This window comes from Pipistrellus hanaki (assembly GCF_964339955.1).
Source record: "Pipistrellus hanaki genome assembly, chromosome: 5".
Classification (NCBI taxonomy): domain Eukaryota; kingdom Metazoa; phylum Chordata; class Mammalia; order Chiroptera; family Vespertilionidae; genus Pipistrellus; species Pipistrellus hanaki.
Genome location: NC_140507.1, coordinates 101,700,477 through 101,722,322, shown reverse-complemented (window position 1 = coordinate 101,722,322; position 21,846 = coordinate 101,700,477). Strand labels below are relative to the sequence as shown.

At 51.7% G+C, this 21,846-nt stretch overlaps 1 protein-coding gene across 1 annotated transcript in view; it reads right to left on the bottom strand.

The window, feature by feature from the left end:
- SYNPO2 (synaptopodin 2) overlaps positions 1-17,526 on the bottom strand; it is a 137,708-nt gene extending 120,182 nt beyond the window's left edge. The window contains exon 1 of the mRNA XM_084883397.1: positions 17,235-17,526. Within this exon, the coding sequence (XP_084739523.1) occupies positions 17,235-17,339 (105 nt within the window). The 5' untranslated portion in view covers positions 17,340-17,526. The remainder of the gene's footprint in view (positions 1-17,234) is intronic.
- Between the last annotated feature and the right edge of the window lie 4,320 nt (positions 17,527-21,846).

Genomic DNA, 21,846 nt, shown 5'->3' with positions numbered 1-21,846 from the left:
CATAAGTACAATTTACAAATATAATAAATAAAAAATTATGTATAGTATTATTTTATTTTTTGGCATATTTCTCATTTGAGTGAATTTTTTTAGTAGATTGCTGTCATTGTTTAAAAGGTCATGAAATTTAACAAGAATTTGTTTAATTATATTTCACACATAAAATGGCTTTCAAAGTCTCAACACTTAATTGTGATTTTTCTGATGTCCACACTTTACTTACTGTAGAAAAAACACGTTTAGTTGCAGCGTTAGTTCCTGGTAAGGACAGCGTGTATTCCACAATTCTAACAACTGATCAACAATGTGAACTTTGATAAGCAGTTCTCAATAATCAGTCCTCAACAATTATTTGTTATTATTAAAGTTTAACATTATAACATTAACAGAAATAATATAAAACTCATATCCTGGCTAAATAGCCACATGGCCGCCGAAAACCGTATCTTCCCTTCCTGTTCTCCCACCGTTCCCTAGTTTGTTGTGCAATCTTTCCAAAAACTGGGACTTTTTTAAAACGCCGCGGGATGCGGGACAAATTTAAAAATTGGGACTGTCCTGCCAAAAGCAGGACGTCTGGTCACCTTACCCAAGGGCCCCCCTGATCCTGATTGAGGGCAGGGCCAGCCCTCCAACTGCTCAGGCCCCTCTCTGCAGCTGGCCCAGCCCAATGGGCCCCAGCAGGGCAGGCTGGCCAGACCCCGCCTGTGCACGAATTCGTGCACCGGGCTTCTAATGAGTATACACAGGTCTTTCCAAGTCCTGAAGAGGAGTGGTTTGTGAGTGAGGTGGGAATGAAATGCCAGGCGCATGCTCCCATTTGCATATGAGTGAAGGCACATTCTGCAAGGTCAACGGCAAATGAGGGGACAGAAGGGCACCCCCAGCCCCAGCACAGGAGAGGAGAGCCCAGCGATGTGCCGTCTGCAGTCCCTGCGCCATCTGCTCTCTACGCCTCTGCGATCTGCCCCAATATCCTTCCTCCTCCTCCTCCTCCTCCTCCTCCTCCTCCTCCTCCTCCTCCTCCTCTTCCTCCTCCTCCTCCTCCTCCTTATTTTCTGGTGCCGGGAGGAACCGGCCTGCCGCCAGGCTCCTCTCCGCACCAGGCCACCTCAGAGCTGACACGCAGTAGGACAGCAAGGCCTGCTGCTGCCAAGAGAACTGAGCCGGGAGCAGCCGCGCAGACGGGACTGGAGAGTCTGCATTGTCCCGCCGCACTAACGCTGTGGGTCCCTGAGAACACGGATTCCAGGAGGGAAAACGGAAGCACGAGCGTGGGAGCCTCATCCTCGGCTGCAGCCAGCGGGCGGGACAGGAGCTGTGATGGGCGGATGGCACTGAGCTACTCCGTCATCTCGTCTGTGATCACGTTGTATAATGTTCGGGGTTTTTACTGGAATTGAATGTAAGAGCGATTGCCGGCGGGTGTGTGTGTGAGTGTGTGTGTGTGTGTGTGTGTGTGTGTGTGTGAGTGTGTGTGTGTGTGTGTGGAGAGCAGGGACTCCAAAGTTATTCACCAAAATGTGAATAATGTGCTATTTGTGGACGGAAGGATTTTTCACTTTATTTTATCCTTTTCTGTCATGTTTGCTTTTTTTTTTACCATGACAATGTGTTACATTTTATAAGCCAAAAATAGGAGGCATTTTCAAGTCTCGCTATTTTAATAATAATAAAAAATAGACCTTAAACAATCCGCTGGTGGGATCGAGCCACGGTGTGATTCAGAATTCTACATTTGGAGATGTGGATCTAAGCCAATCGAGTCCAAGTCTACCAGGAACTCGCTTTATGATCTCTGACGTACTTCACCCAAAGGAACTGATGGCGAGTATGGAACACAGCCCTCACGGGTCTGGCTCGGTGGATAGAGCATCGGCCTGTGGACTGAAAGGTCCCGGGTTCGATTCTGGCCAAGGGCACATGCCCGGGGTTGCAGGCTTGGTCCCCAGTGTGGGATTTGCAAGAGGCAGCTGATCAATGATTCTCTCTCTTCGCTGATGCTCCCATCTCTCTCCCCCTCTCCCTTCCTCTCTGAAGTCAATAAAAATATTAAAGAAAACAAGTAGAAGAAGGAGGAGGAGGGGGAGAAGGAAGAGGGGGAGAGGGAGAGAAATGAGGAGGAGGAGGAGGAGGAGGAGGAAGGAGATTGGGGCAGTGAAGACAGAGGAGGAATTTCCCTCCTGGAATAAGACCAGGGGAGTCAGGGCCGTGAGAGGTACTGCCGAACAGAAGGAAGTGCACCCACTGAGTCTGGCCCAGCCCAGCCGGTGCTGTACCAGGAGCCCAGGCAGCTCGGCGCCGTGACTGACTCCCCGCAGGAAGGAGCACCCAGTGCGGGGCGTCCTGCCCTGCCCCAGCTCGGCCCCGGGCGGCGAAGCTGTCCTGACAGCATTTCCTTTCCTGCGGCTCTGCAGGCAGGCAGCCCAGACACCCAGCACCTAAACAGGTCCCCCCTGTGACCCCACAGCGACTAATAAAGGGAACGTGCGGTCCACAGAACTCAGCCTAACGCCCCTCCCGCTGAGCACAGCCGGTGGGAGATGGTCCGTATTTCAGGAAAGAAATAAAAACAAAGGCGACTCCTAGGGCTGCATCCCACCCGCGGGCCCTTTGCAAAGTTCTTATCCCCTTAGCTGGGTCCTGATGTAAGGAAGTGACTCCCCGAGTGTGAAACACGGACTGGCCCCGTGCCTGATGCTGATGCCGACTGTTCCTTTAGGGAAAGAGCCTTATATAGTAATAACGTCCAGTCAGCGGGCCAGCGTGTGGGGGTGGGGCGGGCACGCCAGGCTCTCCGCCCGCCCCCAGGCCCTGGCACGTCCCGCCTGCTCTGAGAGCGACCGTGGCCTATATTTACTCCCCAGGAACAATTTATTTTCTTTTATATTTCAAAGCACTCGGAGCAACTCCTTCGCTGGGATGGTTTCCATATGCTGCCGCTGCTCTCGGAGAGTGAGCGATTCTGGAACCATTAGATGCCCTCTCCTGGGGGGAGGGCCTGGGAGAGCCTGTCGGATCGGCTCGAAGGCCCCAATGGGAGAAGCGGCTTCCCACCTCAGACCGCGGCTGAACCAACTGCAGAGCACACGTGTGACGGCGGCTTTGTAAAGGTCTCGGATGCCCTGGGTGGGAAGCATTTACACGTGTGATTTCTGGCTCTGAGCCCCATCCTGAGAGATAGACGGCAATACCACCCCTGTGTACAGCGGAGGAAACCGAGGCACAGAAAATAATGTGAATGGGAAGTCAGAGCTGCCTAAACACAGATCAACACAATTACATGCAACCAGTTCTGCACACTTTGAGGGACATTCCTTTTAAAAGTCTCTCCTGTTTTGTTCTAGCCAGTATGGCTCAGTAGATGGAGCATCAGCCTGCAAACCAAAGGGTCTCGGGTTCGATTCTGGTCAAGGGCACATACTTTGATTGCAGGCTCCTGGTCAGGGCATGTGCAAGAGGCAACCCTTCCATGTGTTTCTCTCACATGGATGTTTCTTTCTGTCTCTCCCTCTCTCTTCTATTCTTCCTAAAAATCAATGGAAAAGCATCCTCAGGTGAGGATTAACAAAAAAAGTCGGTACTGTTTTACCGTGGGGCGATCATTGCATTAGCCGTGAGAACTATGTGACTTCGGGACCCGCTGCCTCGCACGGATTAAGCTGCAAAACAGAACTCGTGGTAAGTGGTTTGTGAAATGCTGCCTTTTACCGAACGCGGGAATCCCACGGATGGGAGAACTGCCACAGAGGTCCGTCTGGCTGCTGAGCCATCAACCTCCTCCTACTTCCGGGGTCCCGAGGGTCGGACCGCTGCCTGTCTGGCTTCTGAGGAAGATAAATGTGTGCAGAAGAGCCACTTCCTTCCTGAGCAGCGTGAGGAGGTCGCAGACAGAGGCCCCATCCCTGCGTCTCTCCCTGGTGTTGGTGCGATCACAGGGCACTTCCTTACACGGCGCTGCAGCGGCACCATGGACGGCCCCTGGATCCCGGCTCCCCACCAGTCACACTGTCCGTCTATAGAGACAGCATCGCCGCCCAGCACCCAGCGGACAGAGGGGCCCAGGCTCAGCGTGTGTTTGCGGCCACACAGGAAGGGGCAGTCCGCGGCGAAATGCTTCTGTCCTGTCTGGGGGTCAGTTTCCAAACAATATCTAGCTCAGATTCTCCCCTCCCCCCTTTAAAATATGTTTTATTGATTTTTTACAGAGAGGAAGGGAGAGGGATAGAGATATAGAAACATCGATGAGAGAGAAACATCGACCAGCTGCCTCCTGCACACCCCCTACCGGGGATGTGCCCGCAACCAAACTACATGCCCTTGACCAGAATTGAACCCTGGACTCTTCAGTCCGCAGGCCGACGCTCTATCCACTGAGCCAAACGATTTTGGCAGATCCCCCCCTTCTTTGAAGGAGAAATGAAATGAAATGAAAGCATGTGAGAAAAAATAAGAAAACTCTTCTTTCGTCGAGGACCACTGTCAGGCGAATACTCTGGACACTTAGATTTTCCCTCGCCGGGAGAGCCGGCCCAGAGGAAGAAGGAAGGTTATTTCAGTGTCATTTCTCACTGACATTCTCCTGCGGAGGAGGTGGTCACTCTCTCAGTGAGGAGGTCACTCTCTCAGTGAGGAGGTCACTCTCTCAGTGAGGAGGTCACTCACTCAGTGAGGAGGTCACTCTCTCAGTGAGGTGGTCACTCACTCAGTGAGGTGGTCACTCTCTCAGTGAGGAGGTCACTCTCTCAGTGAGGAGGTCACTCTCTCAGTGAGGAGGTCACTCTCTCAGTGAGGAGGTCACTCACTCAGTGAGGAGGTCACTCTCTCAGTGAGGTGGTCACTCACTCAGTGAGGTGGTCACTCTCTCAGTGAGGAGGTCACTCTCTCAGTGAGGAGGTCACTCTCTCAGTGAGGAGGTCACTCTCTCAGTGAGGTGGTCACTCACTCAGTGAGGGGCTCTAGAGGCTGCCAGGGACCTGCCCCCAGGAAGAGCGGGGTGGGGAGGAGAGGGTGCAGCTCGGAGTTGTTCCCCGGAACCAGGGGAATGGCTTCTCGAAGGAAAAGGCAGGGGAATGGCTTCTCGAAGGAAAGTGGGAGGGCCAGGGAGCGTTCTCACCAAGACCAGGGCTGCCCGGGGCCCGCCCCGGGGCCCTCTGTTCTGGGGCACCCAGTGCCCGAAGGCTCCTCGGTTTTCTGCCCAGTCAATGGAGCACGGACGGACACGCCCGGCCGGCGTGGCTCAGGGGCTGAGCATCAGCCTATGAACCAGGAGTCCACAGGTTCAATTCCCGGTCAGGGCACATGCCCAGGTTGCAGGCTCGATCCCGTTTGGGACGTGCAAGGAGGCAGCCGATCAATGATTCTCTCTCATCATGGATGTTTCTCTCTCTCTCCCCCCTCTCTTCCTCTCTGGAATCAATTAAAATATATTTTTAATTAAATTTAAAAAGGAGAAGGAAATGGGCACTAACTCATAACATTGAATCTACTTTAATCACTGGACTGACACGGTACCCTGGCCAGATGGTTATGAACTTCATGCCCGGGTGACCCCACCCACAGGGACACAGTCTTGCCGTATCTTATGTTCTATGGCACTTGATTAAGTGGACGTCCACGATATTACCTAGCTTCAATTCTTACACAATGACACACTTTTTACTGAAAAATCCCAAAAAGAAGCTGTCGATAAAAGATAACAAACAGATCGCCAACTCCTGAGACCACAGCGGGCCTGACTCCTCAGGTTCCCACAGAAATGCTCCCCGGCCCATCTGCGAGACGGAGAGCCACTCCTGCGTGACCACACATGACCACACGTGACCACGGTGACATGTCCAACCTGGAGGGCCATCTGGACAGGGAGGTGCACCCGCTTTGCTGGAGAGCAACGTGGCTCCTGGCTCTGACATCCGCTCCTGCCGCTGTGAGACAGCCAGGACTCAGGCTGTATCTGATAAGGAGGCATTCAGAACAGAAGAAACTTCTGGATCTGTTTTGCAAAAGGGGTTGGGGTCAGGCAATGTCCAATTACAGAATTTAAACCAAATGATAGTGTTTACAAAGCTCTTCATAGATGCGATTAAAAGTGGCTAAAATCACACACGATGGCAACAAACCAAGATGTGTTTTTTTTTATTTTTGAAGATGCAGAGAAAAAGGAGGCCAGAGACCGGTAGGAATAACATCAGAACAGGCGGGTATCTTTGGAGGGAGTTTTCTGCAGGACAGGTAAGAGAACACGTGTGTCTGGTGTAGCCCAGCCCTGGCCGTTTCTCCATGCTGCTTCCACCCTGAAGGGGTGAAGAATGCCTTTAAATGTCAAACATGTGTTGACCTTTTCTGGAATGACAAAGTGCTCCGGGTCATTGGTTTCCCAGCACATATTTTAGAATAATAAACAAAATATGTCCCCTGTTAATTGCTTTGAAAGCAACTTAAAAAAAGAAAGAAATGAGGGAAACGGAGATTTTAAAGAGCTGTTGAAATGCTTCCTTCAGGAAGTGATTTTCCTACTTGAAAAGGCCAGTGTGCTCACCACTGCCTCTTAGATAAGGACAGTGCAAGCTAAGGGGCAGAGGGGAGGACCGGACAGAAGCTGTCCCTCTGAGGGACAGTGGGGGCGGGAGGACCAGGGCAAAAGGTGTCCCTCCGAGGGACAGTGGGGGCGGGAGGACCAGGGCAGAGGTGTCCTATCTGAGGGACAGGGTGAGGGCCTGGGCAGCAGGACAGTTTTAATAACGGAGATGAAGGAAGGGGGTAAAGGACGTGCAGCACCAGGAAGAATCGGATGGAACACGATCACTTTGCCCTGTCCTGGAAAACGCACCGGTGCATTGCTGCAAAGTCCAGCACCCAACACCCATGGCCAGGAAGACGGTTCTTGTGATGTCTTTGGGAACCAAAGTCTTTTACTCACAATGACTCCAATGGCAAGTCCACCACATGTTTAGCACATTGATCTGAAACATGCGGATGTATACACTAGTTCGAGAAAGCTGCATTCAGACCATTAGAACACCAGGTCTATGCCCAGCCTGCATGGTGCATGGTCAGGGCACATGCCCGGGTTGTGGGGCTCAATCCTGAGTGTAGAACGTGTAGGAGGCAGCCCATCAATGATACTCTCTCATCATTGATGTTTCTATCTCCTTCTCCCTCTCTGTACCACTCTGAAATCAATAAAAATACTTTTAAAAGAATAAAGAGCATACCAAGGCTATAGCTACTGTCGTCAGTGACCTGCTATCTGCCAAGGATTTCACAATCACTGCAAGCATATGCTTTTGAGAATGTGGCCATCTCTGCTGTTTAGTAAGAGAAGAACGGTAGATAGGTCATAAAAATAAAGCACCTGAGGTAACTCAATGCTGTAAACGTGTCCTCACTGAGGCAGTCAAACAACAGAACTCCCTGCCTCCACCCCCAACTCCCCCCCTCACACACACACACACCACCCTAAAGAGTAAGTATCATCTTATTTCTCACATGAACTCCATGACCATTGTTTACTCTTTAGGGTTGTTTAATGAAACTCATGCGGGAATTCTCCACTTCCTTTTTTTTCAATCCTCCCCCGAGGGTATGTTTTTATTGATTTTAGAAAGGGAGAAAGGGAGAGGGGAAAAAGAGAAAAACATATATGTGAGAGAGAGAAACATATATTGGTTGCCTCCTATACACACCCTGACTAGGGATCAAACTCACAACCTGGGCATGTCCCCTGACAGGGAATAGAACCCGCCACCTTTTGATACACGGGGCAATGCTCCAATCAATTGAGCTCACCAGCCAGAGCTTCTCCACTTCCTTTTACAAAACCTCCTGGCGCTAGGTTTCATGTGAATCTGTGAGAATAGAACATCTTGGAGTTCATGTATGTTTCAGGTTCATTTATAAGAAACCGGTTCCCTATCCAGTCATGCCTCCCCTTGCTCATGAGCTTAGAGAGGCATTTCCTCAGGCCATTCAAAGAAGAAGTGGTTATAAATGTTTTCAGGAGAACCAAGATGGTGGCCTAGGTGGCTGCAGGCATGTGCTGCCTCCCACAATCACTTCAAAATTACAGCTAAAATACAAAACAAAAAAGCTGAAAGCTGGCTGAATGGAAGTCCTACAACTACAGAAGTAAAGGAGAAAGAGCACTGAGACTAGAACAGGCTGGTGTGCTGATGTTTTAATTGGGAGGGAGGACATCTCTGCGGAGGCTGCCTGTGAGGAGCAAGGGTTCCCAGCCCCACACAAAACCCCCAGACCAGGGTTCCAGAGCTGGGAAGAGAAGTCCCCATAACCTAAGGCTATAAAAGCCAAAGGGGATTGTAGCTGAGTGACATGGAGGCTGCTGGAGATGGAAGTGTTCCTCTTGCATGAACGTAGTCAGACTCAATCCCTCTGGCTTCAGACTTTGCTAAAATCTCTCAAACAAGAAGCAGCAGGCATCAGCATGCACCAAACCTACCAATAAAAAGCCCAAGACTCAGGATCAGCCTACCTTACTTCACAGCTGAGCCTTGCCTGATCACTTTAAGCCCATTATAAGCAGCAGCCACTTGCAGACTGCTCTGTAGCTCCTTATGGGTGGTCCCAGAGTCAGTGTACACTGTGGACAGCTTCAGACCATACAAGTTTACAATTTCTATACATCCACAAGCAACACACTCAAGGGACAAGCTCAGTCAGCACCAAAGCCCCACTGAAGCAAGTCCTGCTGCATAGGGGTGTCTCCTGCACAGCAGTCTCCCACTGTAATCACAGATGGTCCTTACAGCCAATTGGCCTGGCGGTCAATTCCTCCCAGTGATACCAATTCCACCCAGTGATGTCAATTCCTCCCAGAAACACCAGTCAAGGCTCAACTACAACGAAACTGTGCACACAGCCCATCCAGGGGCACACCTAGAGTGTCCAGCTCAGATGACTGGGGAGGCTGAGCCACTGGACCCTATAGGACACTGACTACACAAGGCCACTCCACCATTTCCAGGAGACATAACAGCTCTACATAATTCATAGAAACAAACACGGGCAAGCAGACAAAATGTGGAGACAAAGAAACATGTTACAAATGAAAGAAATGGAAGCAAGCAAACTACTGGATAGAGTTCAAAACAATGGTTAACAGGTCACTCAAAGAACTTAATGAGAGCTTCAAGGGACTTAGTGAGACTTTCAAAGATTTTAGTGAGAATGTCAAAGACATGAAAAAAGGCCAGTCAGAAATTAGGCATACACTAACTGAAATAAAGAATAATTTACAGGAATTCAACAGTAGAGTCTGAGAATCAAATCAACATTTTGGAATATGAGGAAGCAAAAAACACCCAATGAGAATAACAAAAAGAAAAAAGAATCCAAAATTTTGAAGATATAAAAAGGAGCCTCTGGAACAACTTTAAGTATACCAACATTCACATTATGGGGGTGCCAGAAAGAGAATAAAGAGAGCAAGATATCAAAATTCTATTTGGAGAAATAATGACAGAAAACTCCCCTACCTGGTAATAAATAAATAAATAAATAAACATACATGTCCAGGAAGCACACAGAACGTTAAACAAGAGGAACCCAAAGATGCCCACACCAAGACACATCATAATTAAAATGCCCAGGGCAAAAGACAAAGAAAGAATCTTAAAAGCATCAAGAGGAAAGCAGTTAGTTGCCTACAAGGGAGTAACCACATGACTGTCAGTTGATTTCTCAACAGAATCTTTGCAGGCCAGACGGGAGTGGCAAGAAATATTCAAAGTGACGGATAGCAAGGACCTACAACCAATATTACTCTATCCAGAAAAGCTCTCATTTAGAATTGAAGGTCAAATAAAGAACTTCATGGGCAAGAAAAACTAAAGGATTTCATCACCACCAAACCAGTATTATATGAAATGCTGAAAAGTATTCTTTAAGAAGTGGAAGAAGAAGGAAGGAGAAGGAGAAATATGAACTTTAAAATGGCAATAAACACACACACACACATATATATATATATATATATATATATATATATATATATAAACAACTGAATCTATAAATCAAAATAAATGAACAAGAAATCTAATAAACAAAATAAACTGGTGAATAAAATAGAATCAGAGACATGGAGACTTGGAACAGACTGACGAATCTTAGAGGGAGGCAGGGAAGGGGACGGGAAGAGATTAGCCAAAGATCTTACATGCATGTATGCATTACTTATGGATGCAGAAAATAGGGTTGGCGAAGGCCTAGGGCTGGGTGGGAACCAGGTGGAGGAGGACAAAGAGGGGAGAGAGGGAGAAGGTATCTGTATCACCATCAACAATAAAGATTTTAAAAATAAAAATAATAAATGTTTTTAAAACTTAGATTTGGTGAGGTTATAGTTCATACAAACTGTTTCCAGTGTTACCAAGTGACAGCCTGTCCCCTCTCAGGCCTGCAGAGGGAAAGGATCACATGGACTTTGGACAATTATCTTGCATATTATTTATTCAGGTCCAGTTTTCTTATCTATAAATTGAGAGTCATAAAACTTTATCTACCCAACTGGCTTCAAATGGGATACATACAGGTTACAGGTCAAGTATTTTTAGTTAAATATCTAAATTAGCTGATATGCTTGAACATGTATTCACTGACAGAGGGAGGTTAGGCTATTTTGAAAGCCAATCTACCTATTTTTAAACTATTACCATGAAAAAATATGCAAATGTTATCATTGGGTATAATGTGTACATCACAATGATATTACATACTGACTTTCAGAAGTTGCAATATTGGAATATCTTCATAAACAATGATCACTTTAGGTTAACACCCAATAAAAGTTCCGAGTGCTTACGTCTAACTAGAGAGCTCTGGACTCTGACAGGAACGTTCAAGAAAGGACTGAAGACCAGCTGAAAGCAAGCGTGGCCCGGAGCAAAGAGCAGCCCCGGTTATGAAAGTGCTGACTCACAAGCAGCATGAAGAGAAAGAGTAGTTTACCTTCTTATGAAGCCCAAAGCCCGATCGTGATTCTAAGTACTTTCTCATTCTACCTAGAAACATAGCTTCGACATGATCATTAACAGAAGTCACATGGGTTGGTGACAAATATATTTTTGTTGATTTCAGAGAGGAAGGGAGAGGGAGAGAGAAACATCAAGGATAAGAGAGAATCATGGATTGGCTGCCTCCTGCACGCCCCACACTGGGGATGGAGCCCGCAACCCGGGCTTGTGCCCTGATTGGGAATCGTGACCTCCTGGTTCATAGGTTGACGCTCAACTGCCGAAGCATGCCGGCCAGGCATGAATTTTCACAGTTCACCAACATCTGACTGGTCATAGGAACCTAAGTGATTCCTCTGAGAAGTGTCAAACCCACTCAGTTATAAACACGAAGTTGTTTTATTTCTCCAGGAACTGCTTTCATGATAAAGCCAAGTCTCTCCTTTCATCATACGTTGGTTGATCCCCATGCATTTCCGGTGGCTTCTGGTTATTCACACAGCGGAGTCCAATCCAGGCTTCAATCTCCTGTCTGACTCTGAGCTCTCTCCCTAAGCTCCTGCCAGGCACCTGGCTCTGGCTTGGCATGGGCAGGGGTGTGGTCTGTTTCTAACCACCTCTGGCTCCCAGCTCCCGGGTCGAAGGCAGGAAGGAAGACAGATATATTATACTTACTCATAAACCAGTGAGCTGGCATTTCTCTCTGGTTGACACTGGGTGGCCTTCACTGTCCTCCCTTTGCCCGGTGTCCAAATGCTGGGGCACTCGTGAGGTTCCTCCTAGGAGCCCCGGAGGGCATGCCACCCCACTGCTCCCTCCCCCAGGGATCAGGGCTCCTTCCACTCCTCTACCCGCTCCAAGCCGCCGGGGCTCCTGGTGATGCCAGTTTGCTCCTGCCGGCAGCTGGCTAGGAGCTTGGACTGTGGGTGCGGGGCACTGGCATGATGGCTCAAGTCCCGCCACTTCCGGAACTCTCCTTCATCCACAGAAAACACAAGGGTCCCTGCTTTACCCAGTGGCCCAGGTGCTAGTCATCCTCCGCCTCTGTCTCTCTTTCTCTGCCTCCCCTGGATCTCTCTCTGGTTCTATTCTCCCCTCCCCATCCCCCTGTGCGCATGGACACCAGGCAGGCCAGCAACTGCCCTGACCAAGAGGGCATCCCCCAGGGCATCAAATGCCACGCCCCCTCCTGCAGCACCCCAGGCTCCACAGTCATTTCTCAGCTTCCCAGCACCCCGTATTCCCCCTCCCCCCCCACTCCCACAGACACCCCATCTTGGCTGCAGAATGGGAAAGCCCTCCCACCATCATTACGATCTACCGGCTCCCGTGCCAAGGAGGGTGGGAGCCCCCCTCCCCTGACCGCCCTCCCTCCCCTGACCGGCCCCCTCCCCTGACCGCCCCCCTCCCTTTACCGCCCCCCCTCCCCTTATCGCCCCGGGAAGGCACAGAGGGGAAGTGCCACAGTCAGTGAGCTCTGGCCCCCCCTCTCTGCTTCAGAGGTTCCGACCTTGGCCACATGTCCATGACCTCGGGTGCTGGGGCTCCCTGATGGGCTGGGTGAGAGCCAGGTGAAGACTGGGGTGTCTTCTGCGAACTCCCTTTGCGACCAGCTCAGCCTGCCTTCGCCGCTGGGCACTGCTCGCCCGTGCAGGAGAGGTCAGCTCTGCCGTGACATCGCCACCCGGGCCACCTGTGCCCGGTGACAGCATGTCCGTGGCTCCATTCCCCATCTCTAAGTGAGCGCGCTTTTCCTAGGACTCCTTAGGGGGAGGGGCCATTTGAAGAAACAGTGCCTGCGAAGAAGGTGGCCCAGGCCCAGGCCCAGGACAAGGGCTGATGGAGGAAGCGGCCCGGGTGCTGTGCCGGGTGATGGCCAGAGGCAGGCGTCAGGGCTGCCCCCGTTGTCTCTCCACAGGGCCCGTCGGAAGGCACGCTGTGCAGAGTGAAGCTTTACACGCGTCTGCGCGATGGAGGGAGCACGTGGTGCTGACTCCCGGAGGCACACCTGCCTCTGGGCTTTGTAGAAGGCTAGTGCTCAAAATCAATAAAAAAAAGTTAAGTGATCTGTCTATTTTCCAATAAAGATGCCACAGCTTTCTATATGTAGTAAGAAGCCTCTACCCTCACACATACACATTCAAACACATTAAAACCTTTCTTTCCTCTTGAGAAAATGTTTCTGGAATGATTTCATTTGAAACATGTTCGAAACCTCGCTGAAGGCACTAAGGAATGGGAATTGTGTTATTTTAAAGGGTTTTGCCTATTAAACAGCACAATTTCACTCAAAGCTTTAAAGAGAGATGATGCAGCGATAGATAAGAAGCATTAAATTCTGCCTCCTATGCGGGGGACTGCAATTTGTCGTTTCCATTTTAAGAAGCAGTTATGTGAAACTTCGAATGAAAAAATAACAAAAGACTAAGCACCACCGTGGTCTACACCTGTGGCTGAAAGCTTCCCTTTCTAAGTGTTAAAACATGTCAAGGATAAACCGTCCAAACATCTCTTGAGCCATTATTTTCAAAACACACGTTCTTTCTGAGCCATCCAGGACATTTGTTTGTAAAACAGAAACTTCTTCACTTCTTTATGTAAAGATTTTTCAAATGGGCTTGCCAAGAGTCTGTCCAGGAACATGGCCATGTAAGTCCATGTTTGGGAAAAGGAGTCTGTAAAGTAAATGTTGGCGAGCTTTCCGCGAGGACGGCCCCCGCCAGGGCGGCCGGCGGCAGCCACATCTGCCGCGTCTGCTCCCGCGGCCGCCCTCCCACAGCCCCCTCCGCAGTGAGTCTGAGGACGCTGCGTCGGGGATACCTGCTCCCCGTCCGTGTATTCAGCACAAATGGAGAGATGTAAGAACAGAGTGGACTGACGATTCTCGGGGAAAGGGAAAGGGCGGGGGGGGGGGGGGGTGGGAAGAGACTGAACAAAAATCGTACACTCGGGGAAAGGGAAAGGGCGGGGGGGGGGGTGTGGGAAGAGACTGAACAAAAATCGTACACCTATGGATGAGGACAGTGGCGGGGGGGGGGGGGGGGGGGGGGGGGGGGGAGACCAGAAGGGCAGAGGGTGGGATAGGAATCTGATGGAGGGGAGCTATGGAGGGGGAAAAAGAGGAACAATTGCAATAATCTGAACAATAAAGATTTATTAAATTAAAAAAAAAACAAAAACGGATGATATTACTGATCAATTGGGCCTTTATAAAATTCAATTTGTTCTTGAGAACAAAGCGGAAAGCTGTGGCCCTGAGTGTCCACGTCAGGGGAACGCTCTGGGCCTGAGGTTTCTGTTCGCACTGTGGGAGCTGGGTCTGCGGCGGGTCAGCCAGCCTGATGCTGAGCATGCCTGAACCTCACCCAGCAGGAACCGGGCACGGCGCCAGGGAGAGAGCCATCGGCCTGACAGAGCTGGTTCGGCTCTCCGTCCACACGGAACCATGGAAACCTCAACACGGGTCACGTGACCGCCGGAACGGGCTGTTACCTACAGGACTGCGTGGTGGCGGTCCCACGTCCAGGGCAGGCGCAGGCACTGCCTGGCGTTCCCTTGTCTTTGGAAATGAACGTTTTCTTCAGTTCCCTAATCCATTATGTGCACTTTCTTCCGAAGGAGGAAAGCTTTGTCTGCCAGCAGCCACCCTCCCAGCCCCTGTCTCTCTCCTCTGCCTGCGGGGAGGTGACGGGGCCCCAGTAAGTCATCGCAGTCCTTGGAGGAGGAGGCAGTCCCTGACGGAACAACCTTCATTTCACCTTGAGCTCCGTGAGGATCCATTAACGGACTCCAGCTAGCTCACCGCCACTCAAGGGACCCCACCCGTGCGTGAATTCGCGCACTGGGCCTCTAGAGCTGGTATAAGAAATCAAATATCAGTCCTGGCCAGTGTTGCTCAGTAGTGAGAGCATTGGCCTGAGGACCTAAGGGTCTCCAGTTTGATTCCCCACCAAGGGCACATGCCTGGGTTGCATGTGGAAGGCAACCGATCAATATCTCTCTCACATTGATGTTTCTCTCTTTCTCCCTCCCCCCCTTCCACTTTTTCTAAAACTCAATGGAAAAATCTCCTTCATGAGGATTAATTAAAACACACACACACACACACACACACACACACAAATACAGTAAGATTGAATTAAGGAAAAAACAGACAATATAGATTTTTATGAAGTGGGCACTGCCATAGTGATTCAGAGGTTATATCTTCTTTGGAAGGCTTTCTGGTCACTTTTTACATATGCTGAAAACTAGGCTGCAGTCTCTCTGTCTCTCTGTCTCTCTGTCTCTCTCTCTCTCTCTCTCACACACACACACACACACACACACACACAAGAATTAAGTCAAACATCCAGGCGCTTCTTTTAAACCCACAGACACACGGTCTGAGTGTTGAAAGACGGCTCGGAGAGCAGGCCTGAACGGTTCGTTGCTCCAGCAGCATAATGCCCTGTGGATCCCGCCGCAGCAGAGAGGCCCACAGAGCACCTCACTCGCCATTTCCCTGTTCTCCAAACACCGCACAGAGGCTCCCCTGGGAGCAAGCACTCCGAGAACCGGGAGAAGCCCGCTCCCCTCAGGGACGGCCTCGAGCCACGCGGTCCCCGCATTGGAACTGGCAGGCGGACTAGAACGCCGGCCCACAGCCCTCACCACGGGGCCGCCGATTGCCCCCTTCTCTCTCCTTCCCACCCACTGACAACGCCGCTCTCTCCACACACACACACACACACACGCACACTCACACACACACAGACACACACACACACACACTCACACACACCCACACAGACACACACACACGGGCGCACAGACACACCTACACCTACACACACACACACACACACAGACACACCCACACAGACACACACACTCACACACACACACACAGACACAGACACACACACACACACTCACACACACACAGAGACACAGACACACACACACGGGCGCACAGACACACCCACACCCACACACACACACAGACACATGCACGCGCACACACGCACACACGCCCACGAGTCACAAAGGGCGAGAGGTTTGTTTGTCTCAGGCCGGGCTGCACGCTAGTTCAGAGCTGGAATTAGACCCCAAATCTCAGTCCTGGGAGCCAGCCGGCGGCTCTTCTGGACCCAGAACAAACCCAGGCTCCGAGGGCCACCCGTGCGGAGTGGGCATGGTTCTGTTGGATGCCCACGGCCATGGCCTCCAGAGAAACACAGGGAAGCCGCCTCTGTGCCGGACTCTCCCCCAGCCCGGCCAGCCCAGCCCTGCTGGAGGGAGGCTGACCCGAGCGAGAAACAATCCAGCTCCAAAGCCTGCTCTTCGCCTGCGGGTGCCGCCAGGGGGCAGGCTTCCCCGCCGCACCGGGAAGGGCTTTCCGAGCCGGAGCAGAACAGTTCACAAACTTCCCCCTCAGGGAAACATAAAAGTCCAGAGGAAGAATAGCGACAAAGGCCAGCGGACCCTGTATTTCCTAACGACCCGGATCCATTTCAGTGCAGATAAGAAACAGGAAACGAGTCTCACGTGTTCCTCACACCGCGCTCAGAGAAAAGCCTGCTGCTTTCCCTGCGTCTTAAAACTCAGTTCAGCTGCAGCCCAGCTGCAGGACGCCTCCGGCAAACCCGGAGGGTGTTAGCTGAGAAACAAGCAATCTGGCAGCAAAGCATCTCGCCCGCTCCGGACCGCGATCATACGTGTTTCACCGTTACACGAAGCTGCGTACAGCACAGCGAGCGTCCTGACGAATGCACACAAGTGGGACAGAGTCCTTGGGTTTTTGCACTTATTTGTCAAATCCTTAAAGGAATTTCCTTTCAAACAGATTGTGTGACATCGCCAGACTTTAAAAACGATCGCTCAGAACCCGCCTTTTCGTGAGCGTCCGCTCCAGCACTTCATGGGAGTCCACAGACTCGGGGGCCATTGCTACGCGGAGCCAAGGACCCTGATCTGAAACAATAACTCGCTGAGTCTCTCCTATTGCCCACAAGACAGCCCCGGCGTCCTGCCCATTGTCACAGAAGCTAATGAACTCGGCTTTTCTCCATCTGATTAATAGGACACATCCCCCACCCCACCCGGCAATTACTGGTTAATCACTCTGTGTTTTCCTCCCAGGCTTCCTTGAAACAAACCAAGCCAACCTCCTGAAAACTCAGTGACAGCACTGAAACCCAGGCGCCCTCCTGACGTCTGAGCAGAACGTGGGCAGGCTACTCTCCCGCCCCCCTGCACGGCGCCCGCCCGGCAGGGACCTACCTTGGCCACTTGCAGGGGCTGCTGCTGCTCCTTGCCCCCCTGCAGCCGGAAGCCCCAGGGCGCCCCTCCGGTCATGGAGATGCAGATGCAGTCCCCCGTGCCCATGCTGCCCGCTGAGCTGGCCCAGGCAGGCTGCAGAGGGAAGCTGGGCACAGGCAGGGCTGGAGAGGGAAGCTGGGCACAGGCAGGCTGGAGAGGGAAGCTGGCACAGGCAGGCTGGAGAGGGAAGCTGGCCCAGGCAGGCTGGAGAGGGAAGCCGCGGCAGGATGCAGTCTCAGACTCCGGAGGAGGCTGCAGGACCAGAGCCGCTGCGGCCGCCGTGCTGAAGGGCCAGTGGCACCGAGGCGCCGGCCCACTCCGGCTCACGCCCCGCCCTCGCTCAGCCCACCTCGGGGAGGGGAGAGGCCCGCCGGGACCGTCCCGTTTGGGGCAAGCTGAGGCGGGAACAAATTCTCTGGCGCAGAGGGATGAGAGCCAGCGCTTAAAAAAGGCAACCATGGCACTGTTTCCCTTTAATAATCCTACAGGCAGCAGAGGTCGCCTGGAGGTCGCAGCCCGCAGGCCAGGGGGGACGCTCACGTCGGAGCTCAGGGAAGTCAGCTGCTAAGGTTTACTCTCTCCAGAAGGTTGGCATGGGCAGACAAAGGGGCTCCGTGGCTTAATGATTCTCCTCCTCCTCCCCCTCCCCCTCCTCCTCCTCCTCCTCCCCCTCCTCCTCCTCCTCCTCCTCCTCCTCCTCCTCCTCCTCCTCTTCCTCCTCTTCCTCCTCCCCTTCTTCTTCTTCTCCTTCTTCTTCTTCTTCTTCTTCTTCTTCTTCTTCTTCTTCTTCTTCTTCTTCCTCCCCCTCCTCCTCCTCCTCCTCCTCCTCCTCCTCCTCCTCCTCCTCCTCCTCCTCCTCCTCTTCCTCCTCCTTTCACTTTCCTGTCTGCAGCCCGTGCCACTAACCCCCTAAGAAGAGGGAGTAAAGGAACGCAGGACCGCTTTTAAAATCTTTTCTGGCCGAAACCAGTTTGGCTCAGTGGATAGAGCGTCGGCCTGCAGACTCAAGGGTCCCGGGTTCGATTCTGGTCAAGGGCATGTACCTTGGTTGCAGGCATATCCCAGGTGCAGGAGGCAACTGGTTGATGTCTCTCTCTCATCAATGTTTCTGACTCTCTGTCCCTCTCCCTTCCTCTCTGTAAAAAATCAATAAAATATATTAAAAAATAAAAAAATAAAACCTTTTCTGAAAAGCAGCCCGAGCTCCACCGTCCCATCACCACGCACCCTGAGGCAGCCTGTGGAGTGTCTCCGCTTCAGTGTTTCCTCTCCTCCTTCCTGGGCGGAGGGGCCTGTGGGGCCTGAGGGAACAGCCAGCCCCACGCACACCGTCTCCTGCGCTGGCCTCGGCAGCCTCTCACCGCGGGTTCTGGGTCCGGGTGGCCCAGCATACGCCTTGGTTTCACATGTGCTCCGAGGCAGTTAGTGCTTTGAATCTACAGAGATTATTCAAACGGAGCATTTCATTTCCCACCACATCCCTCCGCACGGAGACACACACAGGTACGGAGCCTGGGAATCTGCGTGTGCCCCTGTGGCAGCCGCCACCTCGCTGTCCACACTGCGTGTCCACAGGAGGAGGGATCCACAGTGAGCAGCATGCCGCCCGCTCCGAGCCAGGGTCCGTGCGTGCCCTCGCGTGTCTTCGTCTCCGAGTGAGGGGCCCCCAAAACCACGCGGGCACCAGAGACACCGAGGGTCAGGGGGCCCGGGGCACTGGATTCTCACCAGGAAGGTGGGCGGGCTTTCTCCCAATCTCTCCTGACAACAAAGGAAAAGCCTGTTGCAAGTGCCATCCTAACACAAACTGCTAGTCAGAACAAAGGAGAGGAAAAGCACTTGTAACATCTGTCTTTCCACTGCCCCTGTCCCCCTGCTCCTCAGCCAGGCGGCCCCACCGCGGGGAAGGCTCCGCAGGGCACGAACCCCCGCAGCCTCGCCTCTGAGTGGCCCTCCGCCGTCCCTGGGGCCCGAAGCCGCTGCTCGGGGCCGCTGCTCGGGGCCGAGGCACAACTGCTCGCCGCTGGCGGGGCATCGGCCTCCGCAGGGCTCACCTCCACCAGCTGCTCTGGGTCAGCTACTCCTTCCCTCTCCTCACGCCGCCCTTTCCGTGGGCTCACGTTCGCTCACAGACCTTAACCGCCCCCAATCCCAGGTCTCTCTCCTTAACTCTGGGCCAGTGGTAAGCCGACTCATCAGTCAACAGAACAAGGATTGAAATCTCTTTTGAAAGCCAAATTTTTTAAACTTAAACTTCTTCTACTGCTAGTTCTTCAAAATAGACTCGCCCAGGCCGTGGTATTTTGTGGAAGAGCCACACTCAAGGAGCCAAAGAGCCACATGTGGCTCGCGAGCCGCAGTTTGCCGACCACGGGTCTAGCCAATAGGATGTATACATGAAACAAAAACAAAGTAATATTGAAGGTAATCTGTAATTTAAAAAAAAAATAAAATCAACAGGCACCTTAAAACATTAGCTACATGCCTGGGTTGCAGGAGGCGGCAGATTCATGATTCTCTCTCATCATTGATGTTTCTATCTTTCTCTCCCTTTCTGAAATAAATGAAAATGTATTTTTTTAAAAAGAAAACACAGTTTTGACATTCAGTTTTTCTAAGACCAGAGGACATTTTTCTCTAAAGTCACTGAATTAAATAACAATATTATTGCTCTACCCACTATTTCATTTTGCTACTTTAGTTTTTACTAATATATATTGCATGCTTTTCATTTCAGATAGTACTGGGCTATCTAAGTGTTTTAATCATAAATGAATGTTGTATCTTATCAAATGCTTTTGCTGCATCTATTGATAAGATCATATGATTTTCATCATGTATTTCGTCAATGGAGTGTATTACATTGATTGATTTGTATATATGGAACCCTCAGTACTGGGTTATCTAAAACTTAATTATAATTTTTAAAGGGAACTGTAAGGTAACATCAATAAATTATTAAACATGAGGTTTACATGATAGCTTCTATCTTTTTAAACAAATAAAACCATTTCCCCCGTGGGTTACAACTATTATTTGGAATTGTCACTAAACTATGCCCTCCAAAGTCTATGTTAAAAACTGGAGCTTTGAAACATTATATTTTGTTATTATTGTTTTATTTCCCCTGCACACGGTGATTGACAACGGTAAGACATGAGATTACGTAGGATGGAAGACATGAACATCCCAGGGAAAGACAGCTCTCCCTAAAACTCGCCCTCAGCCTCTGGAGGAATGAGCGCCGGTCACAGAGCCGTGAGCAGTGAAACACACAGGAAGGGATCTCAACGCGAGGGATGAGCGTCGATGACTCCAGTTACAGTGATGCACCTGGGGAACCAGGAGCTCACCCTCTGCTGACCCGGAGGGCCTGTGCCACTCAGGTGTTCCGTGGCTCCTGAGGTCACGCGCTCTGAGCAGGTGGTGCTGGGCATCCCAGTGAGGAGGGGTCATGGGAAAAAAGACCCCGCCCCCCAGAGGGCAATGTCCTGCTCAGCCCGTGCCCCCACCTGCTTTGAGGCTGAGGGGGTCTGGAGAGAAATGACCTTTGTGATTATAGCGACTTGTGGTTCGCGGTGGAGGCCTCAGAGCCGAGATGCTGCCTTGCGGGCCTCACGGCACGGGCCTGCAGTCCTTTGCCAGGGCTGCACAGCTATGGGCTGCCTGCTGGTGACTACAGGAGCGGAAACACGTCTTCTTACAAGTCCGGAAGCCGGAAGTCTAGGTCAAGATAGCCCAGCCAGCGTGGATCAGGGGTTGAGCATCAACCTGTGAACCAGGAGGTCATGCTTTGGTTCCTGGAAAGGGCACATGCCTGGGTTACACATTTGATGCCCAGGTTGCAGGCTCCATCCTCAGTTCCTCTCTGAAATCCATAAAAATATATCCTATATAATAAAAGCCCAGGGACCGAGTGGCAGAATGGCCAGAAGGAGCTATGACATGTGCTGACCACCAGGGGGCAGATGCTCAATGCAGGAGCTTCCCCTTTGGGGTCAGCCTCTCAGAGGGCGGGTCCACAGCGGCTCCATTGACCAGGATGAGTGGCGCTCCCACAGCAGGCCCATCCCCACAGGCCACGCCCCACCAGTGCAGGAATCCTGTGCACCGGGCCTCTAGTGTTAAAATGAAAAAAGATGGCCGCCTCCTTGCCTGGCAGAGGCCTGTCTTCCCAGGGTCTGCTCTCTGCACCTGCCTGTCCCCCTCTTAGAAGAACGCCTTACCTGAGCCTGACCATCTTGAAAGCACCTCTATCCAAAGACAGGTGCCCCCTGGGGTGCTGGGGTGTAGTCCTTGAACATAAGAACTCAGGGGGACACAGCTCAGCCCCTAGTGGGGAGGCAGAGCCTACAGGCCTCCAACTGCCCTGGTTTTCTCCCTCAGATGGATGCGTCGGGTGACGTCTGAGACCCTGGTGCCCGTCCATTCCTCAGGCTCCCCTGTTCCTGTCCCGAGAAAGTGGTCAGGACCTTACCGGTTCCCTGGCTCAGGCTTCAGCTGAGCAGGAAGGGAAGGGGCGCGTATTCCCGGCTCTGTGAGGCCCACGCCCCATAAAGAGTGTGCCTGAGGG